This window comes from Drosophila tropicalis, unplaced genomic scaffold, assembly GCF_018151085.1.
Source record: "Drosophila tropicalis isolate 14030-0801.00 unplaced genomic scaffold, ASM1815108v1 contig_859, whole genome shotgun sequence".
NCBI classification, from domain to species: Eukaryota; Metazoa; Arthropoda; class Insecta; order Diptera; family Drosophilidae; genus Drosophila; species Drosophila tropicalis.
The window spans coordinates 11,698,630-11,715,453 of NW_027173353.1; the positions used below are offsets into that span (position 1 = coordinate 11,698,630).

At 39.6% G+C, this 16,824-nt stretch overlaps 5 protein-coding genes across 8 annotated transcripts; 2 read left to right on the forward strand and 3 right to left on the reverse strand.

Annotated features, from left to right (window-relative positions):
• The first annotated feature begins 160 nt into the window (after nucleotides 1-160).
• IntS12 (Integrator 12) lies at nucleotides 161-1,502 on the forward strand. Its single transcript, XM_068297382.1, has one exon. It carries the CDS (start codon nucleotides 260-262, stop codon nucleotides 1,250-1,252), a length of 993 nt encoding a protein of 330 aa, XP_068153483.1. The 5' UTR covers nucleotides 161-259; the 3' UTR covers nucleotides 1,253-1,502.
• Nucleotides 1,503-1,513: 11 nt separating this feature from the next.
• On the reverse strand, nucleotides 1,514-3,559 carry ball (ballchen). The gene is made up of 2 exons (XM_068297380.1): nucleotides 3,199-3,559; nucleotides 1,514-3,130 (listed from the first exon to the last, which is right to left on the reverse strand). Exons 1-2 carry the CDS (start codon nucleotides 3,436-3,438, stop codon nucleotides 1,616-1,618), a joined length of 1,755 nt encoding a protein of 584 aa, XP_068153481.1. The 5' UTR covers nucleotides 3,439-3,559; the 3' UTR covers nucleotides 1,514-1,615.
• Nucleotides 3,560-3,971: 412 nt separating this feature from the next.
• On the forward strand, nucleotides 3,972-5,537 carry His2Av (Histone H2A variant). Its single transcript, XM_068296227.1, has 4 exons — nucleotides 3,972-4,186; nucleotides 4,507-4,584; nucleotides 4,953-5,066; nucleotides 5,134-5,537. Exons 1-4 carry the CDS (start codon nucleotides 4,184-4,186, stop codon nucleotides 5,362-5,364), a joined length of 426 nt encoding a protein of 141 aa, XP_068152328.1. The 5' UTR covers nucleotides 3,972-4,183; the 3' UTR covers nucleotides 5,365-5,537.
• A 299-nt stretch (nucleotides 5,538-5,836) lies between these two features.
• Nucleotides 5,837-11,943, reverse strand: SPARC (secreted protein, acidic, cysteine-rich). Its single transcript, XM_068296226.1, has 3 exons — nucleotides 11,807-11,943; nucleotides 6,804-6,969; nucleotides 5,837-6,743 (listed from the first exon to the last, which is right to left on the reverse strand). The coding sequence occupies exons 2-3, from the start codon at nucleotides 6,957-6,959 to the stop codon at nucleotides 5,991-5,993; spliced, it is 909 nt and encodes a 302-aa protein (XP_068152327.1). The 5' UTR covers nucleotides 6,960-6,969; nucleotides 11,807-11,943; the 3' UTR covers nucleotides 5,837-5,990.
• A 725-nt stretch (nucleotides 11,944-12,668) lies between these two features.
• Rb97D (Ribonuclear protein at 97D) lies at nucleotides 12,669-16,618 on the reverse strand. 4 transcript variants are annotated; one of them, XM_068296223.1, is made up of 6 exons: nucleotides 16,462-16,618; nucleotides 16,082-16,314; nucleotides 15,772-16,016; nucleotides 14,979-15,716; nucleotides 14,327-14,514; nucleotides 12,669-13,892 (listed from the first exon to the last, which is right to left on the reverse strand). In XM_068296223.1, the coding sequence occupies exons 1-5, from the start codon at nucleotides 16,549-16,551 to the stop codon at nucleotides 14,336-14,338; spliced, it is 1,485 nt and encodes a 494-aa protein (XP_068152324.1). In that variant the 5' UTR covers nucleotides 16,552-16,618; the 3' UTR covers nucleotides 12,669-13,892; nucleotides 14,327-14,335. The 4 variants fall into 4 exon arrangements, with proteins under 4 accessions (XP_068152324.1, XP_068152322.1, XP_068152326.1 ...); XM_068296221.1 differs by having other exon boundaries at nucleotides 14,327-14,517; XM_068296225.1 differs by having other exon boundaries at nucleotides 16,082-16,311; nucleotides 16,462-16,617.
• Nucleotides 16,619-16,824: the final 206 nt, after the last annotated feature.

The window sequence follows — 16,824 nt, forward strand, 5'->3', positions numbered from 1 at the left end:
TAAAAACTACAAACTATATTCATATTTAATTTTACACTTAATTACATTTATTTTCGAATTATAATATCGTTTAATTCAAATAAATATTTATTTTTGCACTAACACGAAGTTCATCTCTAGTTAATTGACTAAAGTGGCAACACTTTGTTGCTAACAGCTGATAGCAAAGCATTAAATTTTTTAATGCCGGTTGCATTTTTTGTTAACCAATTCGCATTCTTACGATTTGCAATTTTAAAGTTTACATTCAGATTCAGAGATGGCTGCCAACATCGCTGCGGCCGCCGCAGCAGCTCAAGAAGTTGATCCTGTGCTGAAAAAGGCTGTCAAATTATTACATTCCAGCAATTCTACATCTGCCTCCGAGCTGCGACTCTTGTTGGACGAAGCACTGAAGGTGCGATTTGGTCCGGATAAAGTAATAACAAACAACATGTCCCAGCGCATGATGGACGATGAAGCCAACTTTCCAGGGCGTGTTGCCACACCGCCGCAGCCTATCTGTACCGATGAGATCATCAATTTGACTAATTCCCCTGACAAGGATTCGGTGGATACTATCGGTGACTCGGACGATGGCCTTAGTGCTGGCATTGTTAACACAGGCGACACTGGAGATTTTGGGGATCTTAACTGCTGCGTCTGCGGCGAGATGGTATTTACAGCCACAAATCGTCTAATCGAATGCTCCAAATGCGGAGCCATGTATCACCAGGAATGCCATAAACCACCCATTACCAAAGAGGAAGCGGCTGATGACCAAGAGCAGACCTGGCAATGCGATACCTGTCAAAATAAGCCGACCACCAGTCGTGCAGCAACCTCCTTCTCAGTGGCTTCTGCCTCATCCACCGTGTTTATAGCAGACGATCCTGTTCCGCTGACCAGCAAACGAAGCAAATCATCTGCGGCTGGTGGTTCGTCTCATTCATCAACATCCTCCAACTCTTCGTCACCATTTTACAGACCCGAACCAAGCAGTTCCACCAATGCTAGCAGTAGTAGTAGCAGCAAGCACTGTCACAAATCCTCCTCATCATCGTCGTCCAAGTCGCACAAAGAAGAACGCTCTAGCAAATCCACACTGGGTCCATCATTAAGTGCATTTAGCACGCTGGAGAAACCCTCTGCCAGCGGAAGTGCCACTTCATCGTCTAGGCGGGGAAGCTCAAAGTCCAGCTCTAGCAAGAGTAGTTCCTCCAAGCATCATGAAAGCAGTAGCAGCAGCAGTAGACGACGATCAAAGCAATGACGAACCCATGACTATTAAATTGTAGTAAAAAGGGACGACAACTCTCACTACATTTAATAGTCATTAGATTACCAACTAGGACAGTAATATTTCAGTGGTACGATCCATTTCATTTACTCTATTAATCTATATTGGTTAATTTATTAGATTTACTCTTGATAATGTTTTTGATAACTTTTAAAATTCATTAAAGTTTCAAGCCTTCTAAAATACATACATATCTGACTAAACCCACAAGGAAAAACGGATTACGAATGGACATTATGTAGATTAAGTAAATAGCAACTGGAAAATTTTTATTGTAAAAAAAAGTTAACACTAAAAGATAAATGAATATGAAAACAAAACGAGTCCCAGCTCCATTCAGCGTCGGTACTTGCGCACAGTTACGGCTGGTGTCCGTGGACTACTGTGCGACCTGGCCGCCGTAGGAGGCGATGCAGCGCTGCTCTCATTTATCAACTTCCGGAGGTTTATGCGTTTCACAGGTGAATCTTTATCTCTGGCGCTGGCAGATGTTGCAGAGCTGCTATTAACTGCTTTACTAGATGAAGAAGATGGTGAGTTGACACCGTTTGGTTGTTCCCCAGTGCCGGTTTTCTTTTTGCGCTTAACATTGACAATCACATTAGCATCCATGCTTACATCCAGCTCAAAGTTAAACTCATACGTTTTTTTGGAGCGTGGATTGGGCGTAAGATCATCGTTAATTACGGTCTTTCCTGGGCGGCCACTGCTGCGTAAAGACAAGCCTGGACTGCAATTGAACTTGGCATTTGGAGTCCCAGAGAGAGATTTTGAGTTGGCCAAGTCTGTGGCTGGAATTCGAGGTGAGTTCGGAGATTTGGCCTGAAGAGCACGTTTCTTGGGTGACACAGTGGCTGTTTTCAACTTGCGTTTGTCCGCTGGAGATCGCTTCTTGGGTGGGACTGCCTCTTCTTCGTCGCTGGCGCAGATTACATCGTCTGCAGAGGAATCCATCACCCGGAGTGATTCTTTCTTGGCTTTTCGGACGACAGCGGGCCTAGTATTTGTAGGCGACAAATCATTGTTGTTGCTACTTTGTGGTTTCAGCTTAAAGTCCAAGTCTCCAGAGTTTGGTACCTTCATTTGTTTGAGGGCATTTAGGAACCATTGGCGGCACTTATCATAGTCTGGCGCCTCGTTATGTGCCAGCTTGGACACATACTTCATGTAGTCACCAATGGCAGCCGAAACACCTTGTGGAAATAATTGCTTTAACGAGGTTCCCACATCGTTCATGAAACTTTCCTTTGCCTTTTGCACTTTAAGCGGCACCCCCAGCAATTTATCCCTGACCCAGGGCAACTCCACACCCAGCCATTCGATGAGATTATATCCTAGTATTTCCAAATCTGCCCTCCTAGTGGGCACACCCATGTGAGCATCTCTCGAGGTGTATTCAATGGTGCCATTGTGCATCTTTTTAGGGTCTGGCTTAAAATCACCCGTCACATAATGAGAGGCCAGTCCGAAATCCACCAAATATGCCTGGCTAGCGCCACCCTTGCCCAGACCGAGCAATATGTTGGCCGCTTTCAAATCTGCGTGGACATACCCGGTGCTGTGCATAAACTGATATACATCCAACATCTGGATGGCCAGCCTATAGACTGTACTCTCAGGCAAACGTTTTCCATTCTCAATAAAGAACTTGGATACATCGCTACCGTAACGCGGCATTACAATAAAACGATGTTTTTGGCCATTCACATCCGCAGAGCCGTTGGCCAGGATGTAGGGCATTCCAAGTGCTTTCAGGCCATGCTGCTGCTTGAACTGCTTGATGTCATCTATCTTGGCATTGCGTAGGTAGAAATGCATCTCCACGAACAACGGTCCATTGCCATGAGGTTCCTGCAGGATAATACAAAAGAAACAATGAACTCCACTCAGCAAAAAACTCACGATGTCTCGAGACTTACGCATTTGACCACAGCGTCTTGATTCTTATCACCCACGCGACTAGCCGCATAGATCTCTCCGAAACCTCCAATTCCAATAGATGGGCCAATGCGCCACTGTCCCTTCGCCAAATCCGTAAGAATTGTGCCTTCCTTGAGCTTCTCGGGCATGGCATATAGTTTGCCCTTGGCCTTTTTTGCCGGAACCGATTTCTTGTCTGCTAACGCCGCAGGGGCCTTTGGTTTAACGGCGCGGGGCATTATGTAGCCTTTGCCACTGTTCGCTTTATTTTCGCAACGATGAAGAAATGTACAATAATTCGCAATAACCCGGTGCTTAGCTCGAAATGCCGCCACAAAGATGCCGCTTGTTAGAGATGAGATGATAGCAAGGGATATTTATCGATAAAAAGTGACTGAAAGCAAAATCAATTAAATGAAAATCAATTCATTGGATGATGTTCGTTTATTCGCAATTAAAGAGAAACTAACTATTAGGGCTACAATTTAAATTAATTTTCTGTCAATAGGACTATGTATTTTTAATAAAGAAAAAAGATGACAACATTTACAGAGTATCAACAACAGTATTATTTTCTAGCATCAAAATTGTTGGCATATCGAAGCTTGCGGGGGAATCCTCATAATCATACGTATGTCAGGAAAGAGTATTCCAACTTTGGTTTCGCAGAATTCATGTTTTCATTTTTATTCGTAATGTGTAGTCACACATCGATGGTCCGTGATTTACAAATAATGCTACTATCGATAGCATTTTAACAACAACCCTGCACTCACGGCGTCTTTTCATTCGTGTAAAATTTACAGAAGTGAGCGGACGACGCGAAGAAGAAATTTCGTTAAAAGAGGAAGCAAGATACCTTTCGGTGTAGTTTTTATTATCATTCCACTCGCATAAATAACCAAGTGTGCCTACGAGCATTAATATCGCAATATTAACAAATACCCCAAGTGCAAAACACAACAAAAAATCGATTAAATAGAAATGGTAAAGTGTCAGACAAATAATGAGCAGCTGCTGTACCTAGAGAAGCGGCTGCGTCCCAATAAAAAAAATATATCTAATGCACACGTAGCGCGCAAAAATTGAAAATGCCTAACCAGTCCCCAACTGCCCAATTGGTATCTCTAGGCGATGCTAACGCTCTTGGGATACGGTGCAGAACTGGGACAAATACAGTTATTTGTTATTGTGTGTGGCGGCAATTTAATCAGTTCTAACCTCAAACATGTAGACCCGCCACCATTTTGTGTGTGTTCTTGTTGGTATTTATTTAATTTGTCATATTCATTATACATCTATGACAGGCTGGCGGCAAAGCAGGCAAGGATTCCGGCAAAGCTAAAGCAAAGGCAGTATCCCGTTCGGCGCGCGCGGGTCTTCAGGTAAGCATTGTTGTTGTTTCTGTTTGTAGTTTTGTTGTCTGTACTAACAGCAAGGGGAGAGAGACTAATTTTGGCGCCATTTTTCATTCTCACCGCGGGGTGAGCATATTCCACCATACACGTACGCATACATATATGCGCACACAGGGTGCTTGTTTATCTTGTAATTCCATTATACTCTTTCGGAATGGGGTGCACAAACTTCCCAGTCAAAGTTTCATAAGTATATCAATGTTTATCAATCAGTTGTCTATTATAGTATATAGTGGATATAAAGTGTAGTTTTATCCGAAAGGTCATGGCGAATCATCAATCGTGTATGGATGAATTAAATTTAAACATACATATACCCATTACTACCTTCACAGTTTCCCGTTGGTCGTATTCATCGCCATCTCAAGAGTCGCACCACATCCCATGGACGTGTTGGTGCCACTGCCGCTGTCTACTCTGCGGCCATCCTGGAATACCTGACGGCTGAGGTAAGTTATTTGCTATAGTTGCTATTCGAGATATTTCCTAAACCAAAATTTTGAACTTCAACTCCAGGTCCTGGAATTGGCTGGCAATGCATCAAAGGATCTGAAAGTAAAACGTATTACGCCGCGTCATTTACAGCTCGCCATTCGTGGTGACGAGGAGTTGGACAGCCTGATCAAGGCAACCATTGCCGGCGGCGGTGTGATACCTCATATACACAAGTCCCTCATTGGCAAGAAAGAGGACACTGTCCAGGATCTGCAGCGAAAGGGCAATCCCATATTGTCTCAAGCTTATTAATAATTTTAATTCAAATTTCTCTCTTTTTGCAAAACAAAGTGAAACAAACGACAAAAAATTTTGGTTTCTTTAAATTTTGCAAAATTTTTCTAAATATTTAAAATTAATGAGAAGGACACAGAAAATAATTATAAACAAATAAAGAGAATGGATTTAAGGCCGCGTTTTAACAATTTCTATTTTACATTTACAAACATTTGTAATATCATACAAACACACACACACACACCCAAGCACTCACATACACCCACACACGCACACGTCGTTCTCATGAACCACAAAAACATTTATTTGTCAAGAAAAAAACAAAAAGAATACAATGTTAAAAAGAGAAATTATATACATACATAAAAAGGAATAACGAAAGTAAAACCTAATCTAGAACAAGTAATTACACAAAACAAAAACAAAAAAAAAAAAAAAACAAATTAATAAAAGAAAATCGAAAATTAAATGGAAAACAACAAGCGCATTAAAATGTTATTTCCAAAATTTTATTAGAGACATTTTATTACAAAATAATTGTTGCAAAAATAAACTTTGTGCACAGAAAATTTGTTAAACAAAAATTTGAATGTAACTGGGGCATCCATTTTCTTCATTCTCGTCCTCGCATATATGTGGCTCTAGCCCAGCAAGTGAGGCACTGCTTTCTGAACGTCGTCGCATCGCTCCTTGAGGTCGTCGGCATCCAGTTCCAGACAGGCTCCCCATTCGATCAGGGTGATGCGATGGTCGTTGTTCGAATCGCACGACTCTAGGAAGGGAGCAATGCAGTGCTCCAGGGTCACCAGCGGAGCACGAATGGGGAACAGCTCGTGGCGGGATACGGAGCGATCAGTGTCGCCATCCAAATCGCACCATTTCCATACGGCGGCATTTGACCAACGACGAGAGTAGTTTGTCTCGGCCTCCAGTTCCATCTGCATATAGTGTTCGGTCAACTCGTCCCGTTCGGCCAGATCGCGCATCACGTTGAACAGCCAGTCGCGCATGCGACGAGGGAAGTCCTTCAGATCCTCGCCGTCGCAGGTTCGCGGCTCGTGGCAGGCGCCATAGTAGTCGATATGCAGATGGGCATTATCCGGGTGCAGGCATCCAGGATCTTTGATGTCGCACCAGCAACGCTGCTGATAGACGGCACAGTCCGATGACCAGGTCTCATTCTTATTTGTGCACACATGGCGACGAATCTCCAACTCTTTGGGGCAATCTGGAATGCAAATACACTCGGGCTTGTCCTCGTTCAGCTGGCAAATGCGACCGGCTCCGCAGTGCATGGTCTCACAGGGATCAACCTCGACAACGGGGTTCAATAGATTGTGCTGGACTTCAGCTAATTTGCTGGCCAACTCATTCTCACGCTCCACATCTTGATTCTAACCCGAAAGAGAATATATGATAACTTCTTGATTTGTTATCGTCGTTGAAGAACTCACCTTAGCCTTCTCCTCAAGCAAACGTAAAAACTCCTCGTCGTTCTCATCGAACTCGGCTATGTCACCCAAATCCAAATCATCGAGATTTTCGTCCTGAGCACGAACCTGCAAAAAGGCCAACAGCCCCAGGCAGAGCAATAGCCAAAGGGAACGCATTTTGTACGAGCTGAAATAATAAGCGGAGTAAATTCATAATATTTCCGCTCTCTCAAGACATAACCTTACATCTCTCTAGCTCAACTGTACCCCTACGCTATGTAATGGTAATATAACGGTCGTTTTTGGATTGCCGTAACCCACCCTGTAAATGGGGTGACTTGCCAGTGCGCCATTTCTTCATTCAAAGAAATATTAAAGACGCTGCGCGTAAAACACAAACACACACACACAATTAGAGTTCAAAAGGTCAAATATGTAAACTCAAAAGAAGAAGAACCACATCTAGAGGAAAATGCGTGCTAAATACGAAAGCGAAACAATGTAAACTCATTGTGGGCCTCCCTGGGTTAGCCAAGGCGATCGGTACAGAGTCTTTAAATCAGATTGCTTCCCAGATGGCTCTCAACGTAAATGAAAAATGTATGAATCTTTTCCAAAGAATTCAGTTTTTAGTTGACTATTTTGAATTCAGATTTTAACCCTTAGATGGATGGCTATTGCGGATATGCGGTATGTACATTTGTACAAATAAGTATAATACCAATATTGAAGAATAAGCGACATAAAGAGAGAACTAAACATTTGTTATTGTAAAATCAAGCAATTATTAAGTTTAAAAGTTATATCCACATTGGACCATTGAAGCCGAAGCCAAGGGGGTTTTGATGCCAAAGATACAAATACATATGTATGTATGTATGTATAGGTCATTGTTTGGTCTATCACAAAATGTTTGACTCTTGCTTGGCTTTCGCGATTCTGTGCCAACGCCATAGGTTTAGCATTGTCAGCGAGGTTCATCTGCTTTGCTTCGATCATGATATTTAATGTTCACCAAATTGAAGCTCCCCAAAATAAGATTTTATCAATTGACACACCGAACATTGTACAAAAAGTGAAGAAAACAGTCACGGGGGTGAATAGAATACAATTTGTGGAAACCCCCAACTAGAGATGGCACTAAAAGTGCGTTTTTTGTCGCTGAATCTACTTTCTTAATGTCGAAAATCTTGACCTTTTGTGTGAAATCCCTTTAAAAATATTTTCTATTTTGAATGTTGATATTTAATTTTTAAAACAAAACAAAACAAATTCTTTGTCAGACCGAATTGTGGCATTATTTTTAAAGTACACACATATGTATGTATGAAATACCTTTGATCACTTCCTGAAAAATATATTTAAGCTTTTAAGGAATTCACCAAATTTAAAATTACCATTTTGAGAAATATTTACTAAAATTTTGAATTACCAACTTTACAACTTGCTACATCTTCTAATTTATGTAATTACGCTGTGTGACTGCATTTTTTTTACATGGGTCAAGAATTTTTTTTTTAAAGAAGGATATTTAGGAGTATCCTGACAATTTTGACTAGCCAGTTTTACTTTTTTTTTAACAATGTTTTCGATTTCCCTTTAGAAATTTTGCCACACTGTTTTATCCAATTGACTAGATGTTTTCTATATATGCATGAACATTCCAAAATAATTTGAATTTTACAACTAATTTATCTGCGTACAACCCATTCGAAATATTGGGAGTTCAAAAATAATCTTTCAGTTCATAACTCTTTTCCCTTGGGGCAATCCAGTAATTATATCCTTGCAAAAAGGGTATATTAATTGTGGTCAGAATTGTGCAACGCATAGAACGAAGCATCCCCGACCATACAAAGTATATATATTCTTGATCAGCACGATGAGACGCGGTCAAATAGCCATGTCCGTCCGTCCGTCCGTCCGTCCGACTGGATTAACGCAAACTCCTCCTAAACCGTTAGAGCTACAGAGCTGAAATTGCACGTAGGCTTGTATATACTGCAGGGGTTGTATATCTCTGATTCAGCCGGATCGGACCACTATATCATATAGCTCCCATACAAACCCCAAAGTCACGAACAGTGACTTTTCTCAATAACTTCGTTATTTTCTGTGCTATTATCGTGAAACTTAATATTAGAGACGACTCTGCCAAATTTGATCAAGATCGGATGACTATATCATATAGCTCCCATAGGAACGATCGGTGGAAAACAGTGACTATGATCAATATCTTCGTTATTTCCTATGATTGTAGGCCATTCTTTCGCAAACATAAGCCTTTTTAGATAAAACGTTCTTCCACATTGATGGCTAATAGGTAAGGAAAGAGTTACCAAAAAAGTTGCAAGGGTATACAAACTTTGACGCGGTCGAAGTTAGCCCCGGCCCTCTGGTTTTATCTTAAATTGAAAGAGTTCTTGGAAAAAAATGTTTAAATTTAACACTCTGTCCACGCCCTAACAATGAAGATTGATTTTGTTGATATTTCAAACCGAAAACTGAAATCTAAAATTTACTCAACCCACAACGCCTCAAAACTAAGAGAGAAAATAAGTCAAAATATGGCTCGAAAATTTCGTAATTATACCATACACCCATAGGGTGAAATGGTATATTAAAGTCGCCAAAATGTATGTAACAGCCAGAAGGAAGCTTCTCCGACCCTATAAAGTATATATATTCTTGATCAGGATCAACAGCCGAGTCGATCTAGCCATGTCCGTCTGTCCGTCCGTCCGTCCGTCCGTCCGTCCGTCCGTCCGTCCGTCCGTCCGTCTGTATGAACACGCAGATCTCGGAGACTATAAGAGCTAGAGCCACCAAATTTGGTATGTATACTCCTGTAGTATGCACATGTTCAGCATTAATTGGAATTTCGGCCACGCCCCCTTACGCCCCCAGGAATCACATAAAACTGTTTTTCTTAAAAAGTATGACAGCTAGAGACATCAAATTTAGTTTGTATACCCGATTAGTTAGTGCGCAGAAATTAACTGTTCAAACTTTTTGCCACGCCCCCTTACGCCCCCAGGAATCACACAAAACTGTTTTTCTTAAAAAGTATAATAGCTAGAGACATCAAATTTGGTTTATATGCTCGGTTAGTTAGCGCGCAGAAACTAATTGTTTAAACTTTTTGCCACGCCCCCTTCCGCCCCCGGAATTTACATAAAAGTGATTTCCTTAAAAACTATGATAGCTACCGACATCAAATTTAGTATGTAGACTAGCTTAATAGACGCGCAGATATTGGCTATTTAAACATTTTGCCACGCCTACTTCCGCCCCCGTAAATTAAACAAAACTGATTTTATCAAAAACTAACAAAGCTAAAGTCACCAAATTTAGTATGTATACTGGCATAGTATGCGCGGAGAATTTAGATATTTTCACATTTTGCCACGCCCACTTCCGCCTCCATAATTTAGAAAAAACCGATTTTCTCCTGTATTTTTTTGACTATCGCATTCAAATTCGGCAGACTAATTATTCTTATCTATTTCTATCAAACTACCAAATTTTATTGAAATCGGACTAGAAACATGTAAAATATGCGTATTTTACTACGCGGTCCACAAGGCCAGAATTGGACGTTGGCTAGTAGCGGCGCTAGAGTGCTCGTGTGTTTGTAGAGTGAGCGAGATAGCACATAGTATAAGACATGTAAAAACAATTTAATAGACATACATTTGGTCTTCGAAATTTGAAATATTTGTTTCACCAGGTGTATGGTATACCCAAGTCGACGAGTCGACTTACTTGCTTCATTTTAACTAGGTCAGCGATATTCAAGCGGAGGTACCAAAGATTTCTTTGAAGTTGTCACATTATTTACTGATTAATAAGCTTTTAATAGGACTTTCTACTCCTAGAACATATTCCTACAACAAGGTTTGACTTAAATTACAAATACATAGGTCGTAAACTAACCAGTTAGAACCATTGCCTCTTAAACGTGATTATTGTAGAAGTCAATATTGGTAGATTTATCGTTGAGTTACCAGTATAAATTTGGCTAGCATAAAAGCGTAAGACCTAAATTGATAATTTTCACTTTGTATATTTTGGTGAATGGGTGATTTCTCGGAATGAATTTTCGGTATATTCCAACAGCAACCAAAATTTTGGTGTCAGTTATGGCGCAGCATGTTCAACACATGGCTTGGATTTGGCATTTATTTGTGTATGAATCTATGTATATAGTGTGCTCTATATTTCTATGTATTCAGTTTTGTGGGTCCAGAGCATGTTATGTATGTATGTATGTATATGAAAAATTGTGATTAAAGTTGACCTTAGTTCTAACCAAATCTATGGTAATTTTTAATCGGCACAATATGTGTCGCCGTTTAGTACAAGTCTCGCCTTGAGTAATACAGATTTAATAAACATATAGTATTAGTTGCCCAACAACGACAAACGACAAACTGTCGGCTTATCGCTGTCCCAGGCCTGGCCTCTTCATTTCTTATCAGGATCGTGGGCTTCCGTTTTGGCGTTTTAAGACACATAAGAAAAGATTTGCTTAATCGTTGCTTTTCTAGAGCAAACGAGTATACAAACGAATTGTGGCCAATTTTCAATTCCAGGAATATTTCAAATGGATGCTGCTGCAGTCTCGCATATACATACACACGCACAAGTGCATTAATGTGACTCTGTGTGTGTGTGTGTGATTGTGTGTGGATGCAGTTTAAATATAACAAAAACTGACAGAAGAAGAACGATGACGTGATCCCTGCACATTCCATTCCATGCCCCTTTTCCATCTAACATCTGAGAGTCGCTTCTGGCACTGATTCGCCATTTCAGGGGCACAATTTAGTTAAATTTGCGGAACTACACTTGACAAAGTCTATCAAATTGTCTTTAAATTTCTTATTGGTTGGCCCAATGAGTTCAATTAACTGTTACTGCTGGATGTCGTGCGTTGAACTTGGTCATATATACAGATATAAGCTGATCTTGCAGGAAATTGAACACTCTACTCAATATCGAACATATTTCGTTATACTTACAATTTGTTTTTACTTATTTGGGTTATTATTTCACTTTGTTTTTTAGGAACTGACCAAGCGCGTTGGCAGCTGGCGAATGACTGACTACTTCTATGCCGGACACTGGGGAACACGATCGTTTTGCTCCACAATGATGATAACTTTGGATCGGCGTACATATGTATAATGCTCGGGATGGCCAACATGTCGACATGGAACATGTTTGCTTCGTTTTTCAAATCAAAAATTAAGTAAACACAAATTTTCTTTGCTTTGCTTTGCTTGAATCAAAAGCAGTTTTTATTTTTCAATAATGAATTTAGGGTAAAATCAATGAAAGGAATAGAAAAACCTTTAAACTTACCCAAACGGTATTGAGAAATCGATTCAATGTGCAAGATCCGTATATTCCACTTTGTCTCACAGATTATTATTAGTTTTGGTTTTTGGAAAAGAAATATTTGGATTTTGTTGAATAATTTATATAATCATATAGATACATATATATGTAGTTTCTATGGTTAAATATGTATTCTAATTGTACGTAAATAAGGCACTTTTAGAGATTAGGATTATAGTTGCGGGCCCGAAAGATGATATTAACTTACCTTAAAGCATTAGGCTTGATATTGAGAGGCTTACATAAGAATGCAATTCCAAATTTGTATTTGGTTTTTGCCGAGAATTAACTAAACTTTTTTCTTGTTAGCTTTAATCAATAAGTTAAGATACTTGAAGGAGTTTACATTAAAATATAGGATATAAAGGGTGGCGGGCGGTGGTTTTGAAGAAACGAGAGAGTAAGAAACTTACATTGTTTACTTAACTGACTTTAGCTGAGAATCGAAATGTTAAAATATATTTAATATAATACATAGTGTGCTTGATTTAGCAGGTTTTATATTTTTTATTTAAAATAATTATGAATGAATATTTCTTTCTTAATAAATTTATATTTAAGCTGAGTAGGAGGACTTAAGGTTTACTCTTTCTTCGACTTGAAATTTCATTCAGTTTGCAAATACATACAGAAAATAATTATTCATTAAGCCTTTGGCGTGAGCTACAAAATTAATATAAATGTGTGTATGTGTGCGTGTGTCTGTTGAGAGTGGGTGTGTGTTGAGTGTGAAGATATACATATAAGTAGAATAGGTCGCTTAATGAATCATACATCTAGTTAATAATAGTAATGCTAAACTTAGAGTTCATGTCGTGGTTTAAATTTTTCCTTTTTTTCTTTTCTTTTTGTTTTATATTTGTTTCCTTCTTCATTTGGATTGTTTTTTAATTGAGACATAGTGAAACGAATAGAATTTAAAAACATCTTCAAACAGCCAAGAGACTAAGAAACCTTTCGACAAGTTTACAGAAATATTTAGTTTACTACGATTTCTTCTCAGTTCTCATATATGTATATATATAAAATTGACAATTGTTGTTTTCTATTCATTCTCTATATATGTATACATATACATCTAAATATATATATTATATATATATATAGTTGTATAAAGGTCTTATCATTTTGATATTATCTCTTTTTTTTTTTTTTGTTCTTTTTTTTGGGCTGGGAGTCGGATTCCCAGGATTTGATTTGATTTCATATCATTAATTCATTAAATTCATTTTGGACGTATTCGTGCTCTAAAGCGCCAACAACTTTCTTCATTTCATCATTCGTTCAATGGGGCAATACCATACATATATGGTGATTATCTAATAACTATGCTAAAGCTGACATAATTTGTATTTTATTGCTTGAACTTGTTTTTCAGTTTTTTATATATATTTAATGCATTAACAATCTAAATTAGTTATCATTAAGAATGGATATAGAATGTGAAAGAGAGCAAAATCTTACAATGAAATTAAATTGGGAACTTCTGAGTGGTATTTCCCATTGACATAGAATTATTATATAAAATAGTTTTATATATTTATATATTATGTAGGCCTTAGAAAGTAAATTAAATTAAATGGTAAACTGTATAGCTTAGGTATAGAGTAAAAACCGTAGTTAGTTGTCCTATATAAGATAGAGAGATGTCCTGCTTTTTCTGTATTCTGTTTTTTAGTTACTATCTTATTACGAGTCTAAAGGCATCTAAATTAAAAAGAAGTATACAAATTAGTATATAAATTTTAAAAGCATTCCATACATAAGATTAGATAAAAATAATTCATGATGGATAAAGCGGGTCAGTTAAGTGCAGTTTAACGATATATAGAATAATACGCAAATCTATTTCTATAGTCCAATTACTTTACTATTAATGGAAAATTCAATTATCAAAATGTCAACATTTTGGACCGAAATTTGACAGTTAAGAGTGGAATTAAACACACTAAATAGATCAAACTAAGTTGTTCTGACTTTAATTGATTCATAGAATCAAACATTTTTGATTTGATTGAGGTGTGCGATTAATGATTTAAATGTTCTTTTTCTATCACTGATGATTGTCTGATAGTGGATATTTATGTATATACTCCCGCCTAATAGTAAAAAGTGAAAGACCAACTTGTATGTTTACTCACCTGCTTGATCTAGCGACGATATTTACTGTTTGCGCTCGCTCCAGTAGCCACCGAACCATTGGTTACATTCACATTCGTCTTGGGCACACCTCCTCCACCGCCACCTGGCATCGGGGTGTTGCCATTTGGCGGAGGAGCAACAGCTGCATTATATGGAGCATAGCCAGGAGCCGGTGGCTGGACATTATCTGCTTGCATAATGTAAGTGAATTTAATAAGAATTATTATTATTATTTAAGACATAAAGTAGTAGACAAATGTATTTGACAGAATTATTTAAGTAAGTGAATTTAATAAGAATTATTATTATTATTTAAGACATAAAGTAGTAGACAAATGTATTTGACAGAATTATTTATGACTTTGTGGCATTGCCTTGCTTTTTATACAAAAGTATATTCAATAATGAATTTCTTTTGGTCAAGGTAAAGGTAAATTGAATGAGATATTCTTGAATAAAATGGAATAAGAATTGAAGCACTACCAAAGAAGTCGAAGTCCTTCATTATGTAGCTCTTGCCACGCGGACAGCTGCAGAACATATTGTCGAAATCCTCATGCAAAATTTTTAAAACAAACCATCTTATACATCAGTCACAAAAATTTAGTCGTAAATACTCTTGTCCACTAATTTAGGCCACTTCTAACTTACGGTAATTGTTGGGCGGCGCTGCCGCATAAGGATTCATACGAGCCATGTTCACGTTGTTATGCTTCATTGGCCCTCCGCCGTAGTTTTGCTGATAGCCAAAATTTTGTGGTGGAGGTGGGTGCTGCTGTTGCTGGGGCGGGGGTGGACCTTGTGGCTGAGGTGCTCCTGGCACTGGCGGTGGCGCATTGGGCGGCATATTCCAGTTGGGTGGTGCTGCTGGAGGTGGCGGCCCATTGCGATGATGGTCCATAGGTGGCATGCCGGGCGTTGGTGGCGGCTGTTGCATTGGCGGAGGGCAGCTCCATTGGTTTGGATGCCATTGCTGTGCCCCTGGAGGCGGCGGCGGCGGGGCATTCCAGCCATTTTGGGCTGGCGGATAGGAATTCCAAGCATTCATCTGAGGTGGCGGCGGATAGTATTGCATGGCGGGCGGCGGCGGTGGACCCCAGTAATTGTAATTCGGAGGCGGCGCATTCATCGGCGGCGGCGGTGGTTGATGTTGATACTGTGGAGGGGGCACGGGGGGACGGTAGCCGACACCGGGTGGTCCGTTCATGTTTCCATTAAGAACAGGAGGCGGTTGTTGATGCGGCTGCTGCTGTTGCTGCGGCGGCTGCATTGGTGGCTTGTTGTTGCCATTGGACGGGGCACCCTGCGGCAGTTTGTCTTTCTTTTCCAGATTGTAGATTGACTTCTTCACGTCCACCAAAACATACTTGATTGAATGTTGCTTTTGAACTAGAATTAAGTAAACAGATTAATTTAGAGTTGATTTTTTTTTAAATTTACTTACGTATGGCCTTGTCTACGGCGTCGTAGTCATCAAACTCAATGAAAGCAAAGCCTCGACGCTTGCCTGTGGTCTTGTCCGTTAGCAACTTCACAGAGACCACATGACCGAACTGAACAAAATACTCTCGCAGACACTCCTCGTCGTGGTTGTCCTTCAGGCCACCCACAAATAGCTTCTTCACCGATATATTAGTCTCGCGTGATTCGCGTTCGGGCCGCGGCAGGGCGCGCTTGGCCTCCACCGTTCTAAGTGCAAAAATAAAACATTAAACAAAAATGGCAAATAAAAACAAAATGCTACCGTCACTCACTTGCCGTCGATGACGTGTGGTCGATTCTCTTGCGCCTTGTCGACCATAGTGGACTTTGTATAGGTTATAAAGCCAAATCCCCGCGAACGCTTTGTGGTTGCATCGCGCATCACCACAACATCGACCACTTTTCCCCACTGGCCATAAAACACTTTCAGGCCCTCCTCCGTGGTGTAGGGTGCTAGGCCGCCTATAAAAAGCTTACGCAAGTGCTCCAATTCACATATATCCTGCTGGGTCCACCGCCGCGCATGACGCAGATGGGTAAAAAATAGAAATACATACGTGTGTGGAGTAAGAGGTAGTAAAATGGAAAGTGGAAGAAGAAGACGCAAAATTACAAAAATTTCAGAGGTTTGTTGGCGACGACAACAACTTACATCATCTTCACGATCGGGCACCTCTATTATCTCCGGCGATGGCGGATCTTCAGCAGTATCTTCGTCCTTAATGCACGTCGCGTTTGACATCTTTTACAAATTTATTAATGCAACGAATTGTTAATTATCGCTGAAAGTGCGGAACTTAGGGATGGAAAAACCATGGATGACATCTTCGATGATATCGAAACTAATTCATCGTAGAGTCACTATCGATTGCCTATTGCTGAATCATAAATTTGAAAATGTAGGTGTACATTTATGTTGGGTTGGAAATATTTTTAAGCTCTCTACATTGGTATCTGTACTTCTAATTGAATATTTTTTCTTCAAATTTGGAGAAGTACATATATTTTGCAAAAT

Excerpts from the sequence above, each read along its gene's own strand:
- IntS12 (XM_068297382.1), top strand. The coding sequence starts at position 260 with ATGGCTGCCAACATCGCTGCGGCCGCCGCAGCAGCTCAAGAAGTTGAT.
- Rb97D (XM_068296221.1), bottom strand. The coding sequence starts at position 16,551 with ATGTCAAACGCGACGTGCATTAAGGACGAAGATACTGCTGAAGATCCG. Across the intron at positions 16,017-16,081 it reads CCACACGTCATCGACGGCAA|AACGGTGGAGGCCAAGCGCG; the intron begins GTGAGTGACGGT and ends TTTTGCACTTAG. Across the intron at positions 15,717-15,771 it reads CGCCGTAGACAAGGCCATAC|TTCAAAAGCAACATTCAATC; the intron begins GTAAGTAAATTT and ends ACTTAATTCTAG.
- His2Av (XM_068296227.1), top strand. Across the intron at positions 4,585-4,952 it reads CGGCGCGCGCGGGTCTTCAG|TTTCCCGTTGGTCGTATTCA; the intron begins GTAAGCATTGTT and ends CTACCTTCACAG. Across the intron at positions 5,067-5,133 it reads TGGAATACCTGACGGCTGAG|GTCCTGGAATTGGCTGGCAA; the intron begins GTAAGTTATTTG and ends CTTCAACTCCAG.
- ball (XM_068297380.1), bottom strand. The coding sequence starts at position 3,438 with ATGCCCCGCGCCGTTAAACCAAAGGCCCCTGCGGCGTTAGCAGACAAG. Across the intron at positions 3,131-3,198 it reads AAGACGCTGTGGTCAAATGC|GAACCTCATGGCAATGGACC; the intron begins GTAAGTCTCGAG and ends ATTATCCTGCAG.
- SPARC (XM_068296226.1), bottom strand. The coding sequence starts at position 6,959 with ATGCGTTCCCTTTGGCTATTGCTCTGCCTGGGGCTGTTGGCCTTTTTG. Across the intron at positions 6,744-6,803 it reads TGCTTGAGGAGAAGGCTAAG|AATCAAGATGTGGAGCGTGA; the intron begins GTGAGTTCTTCA and ends CTTTCGGGTTAG.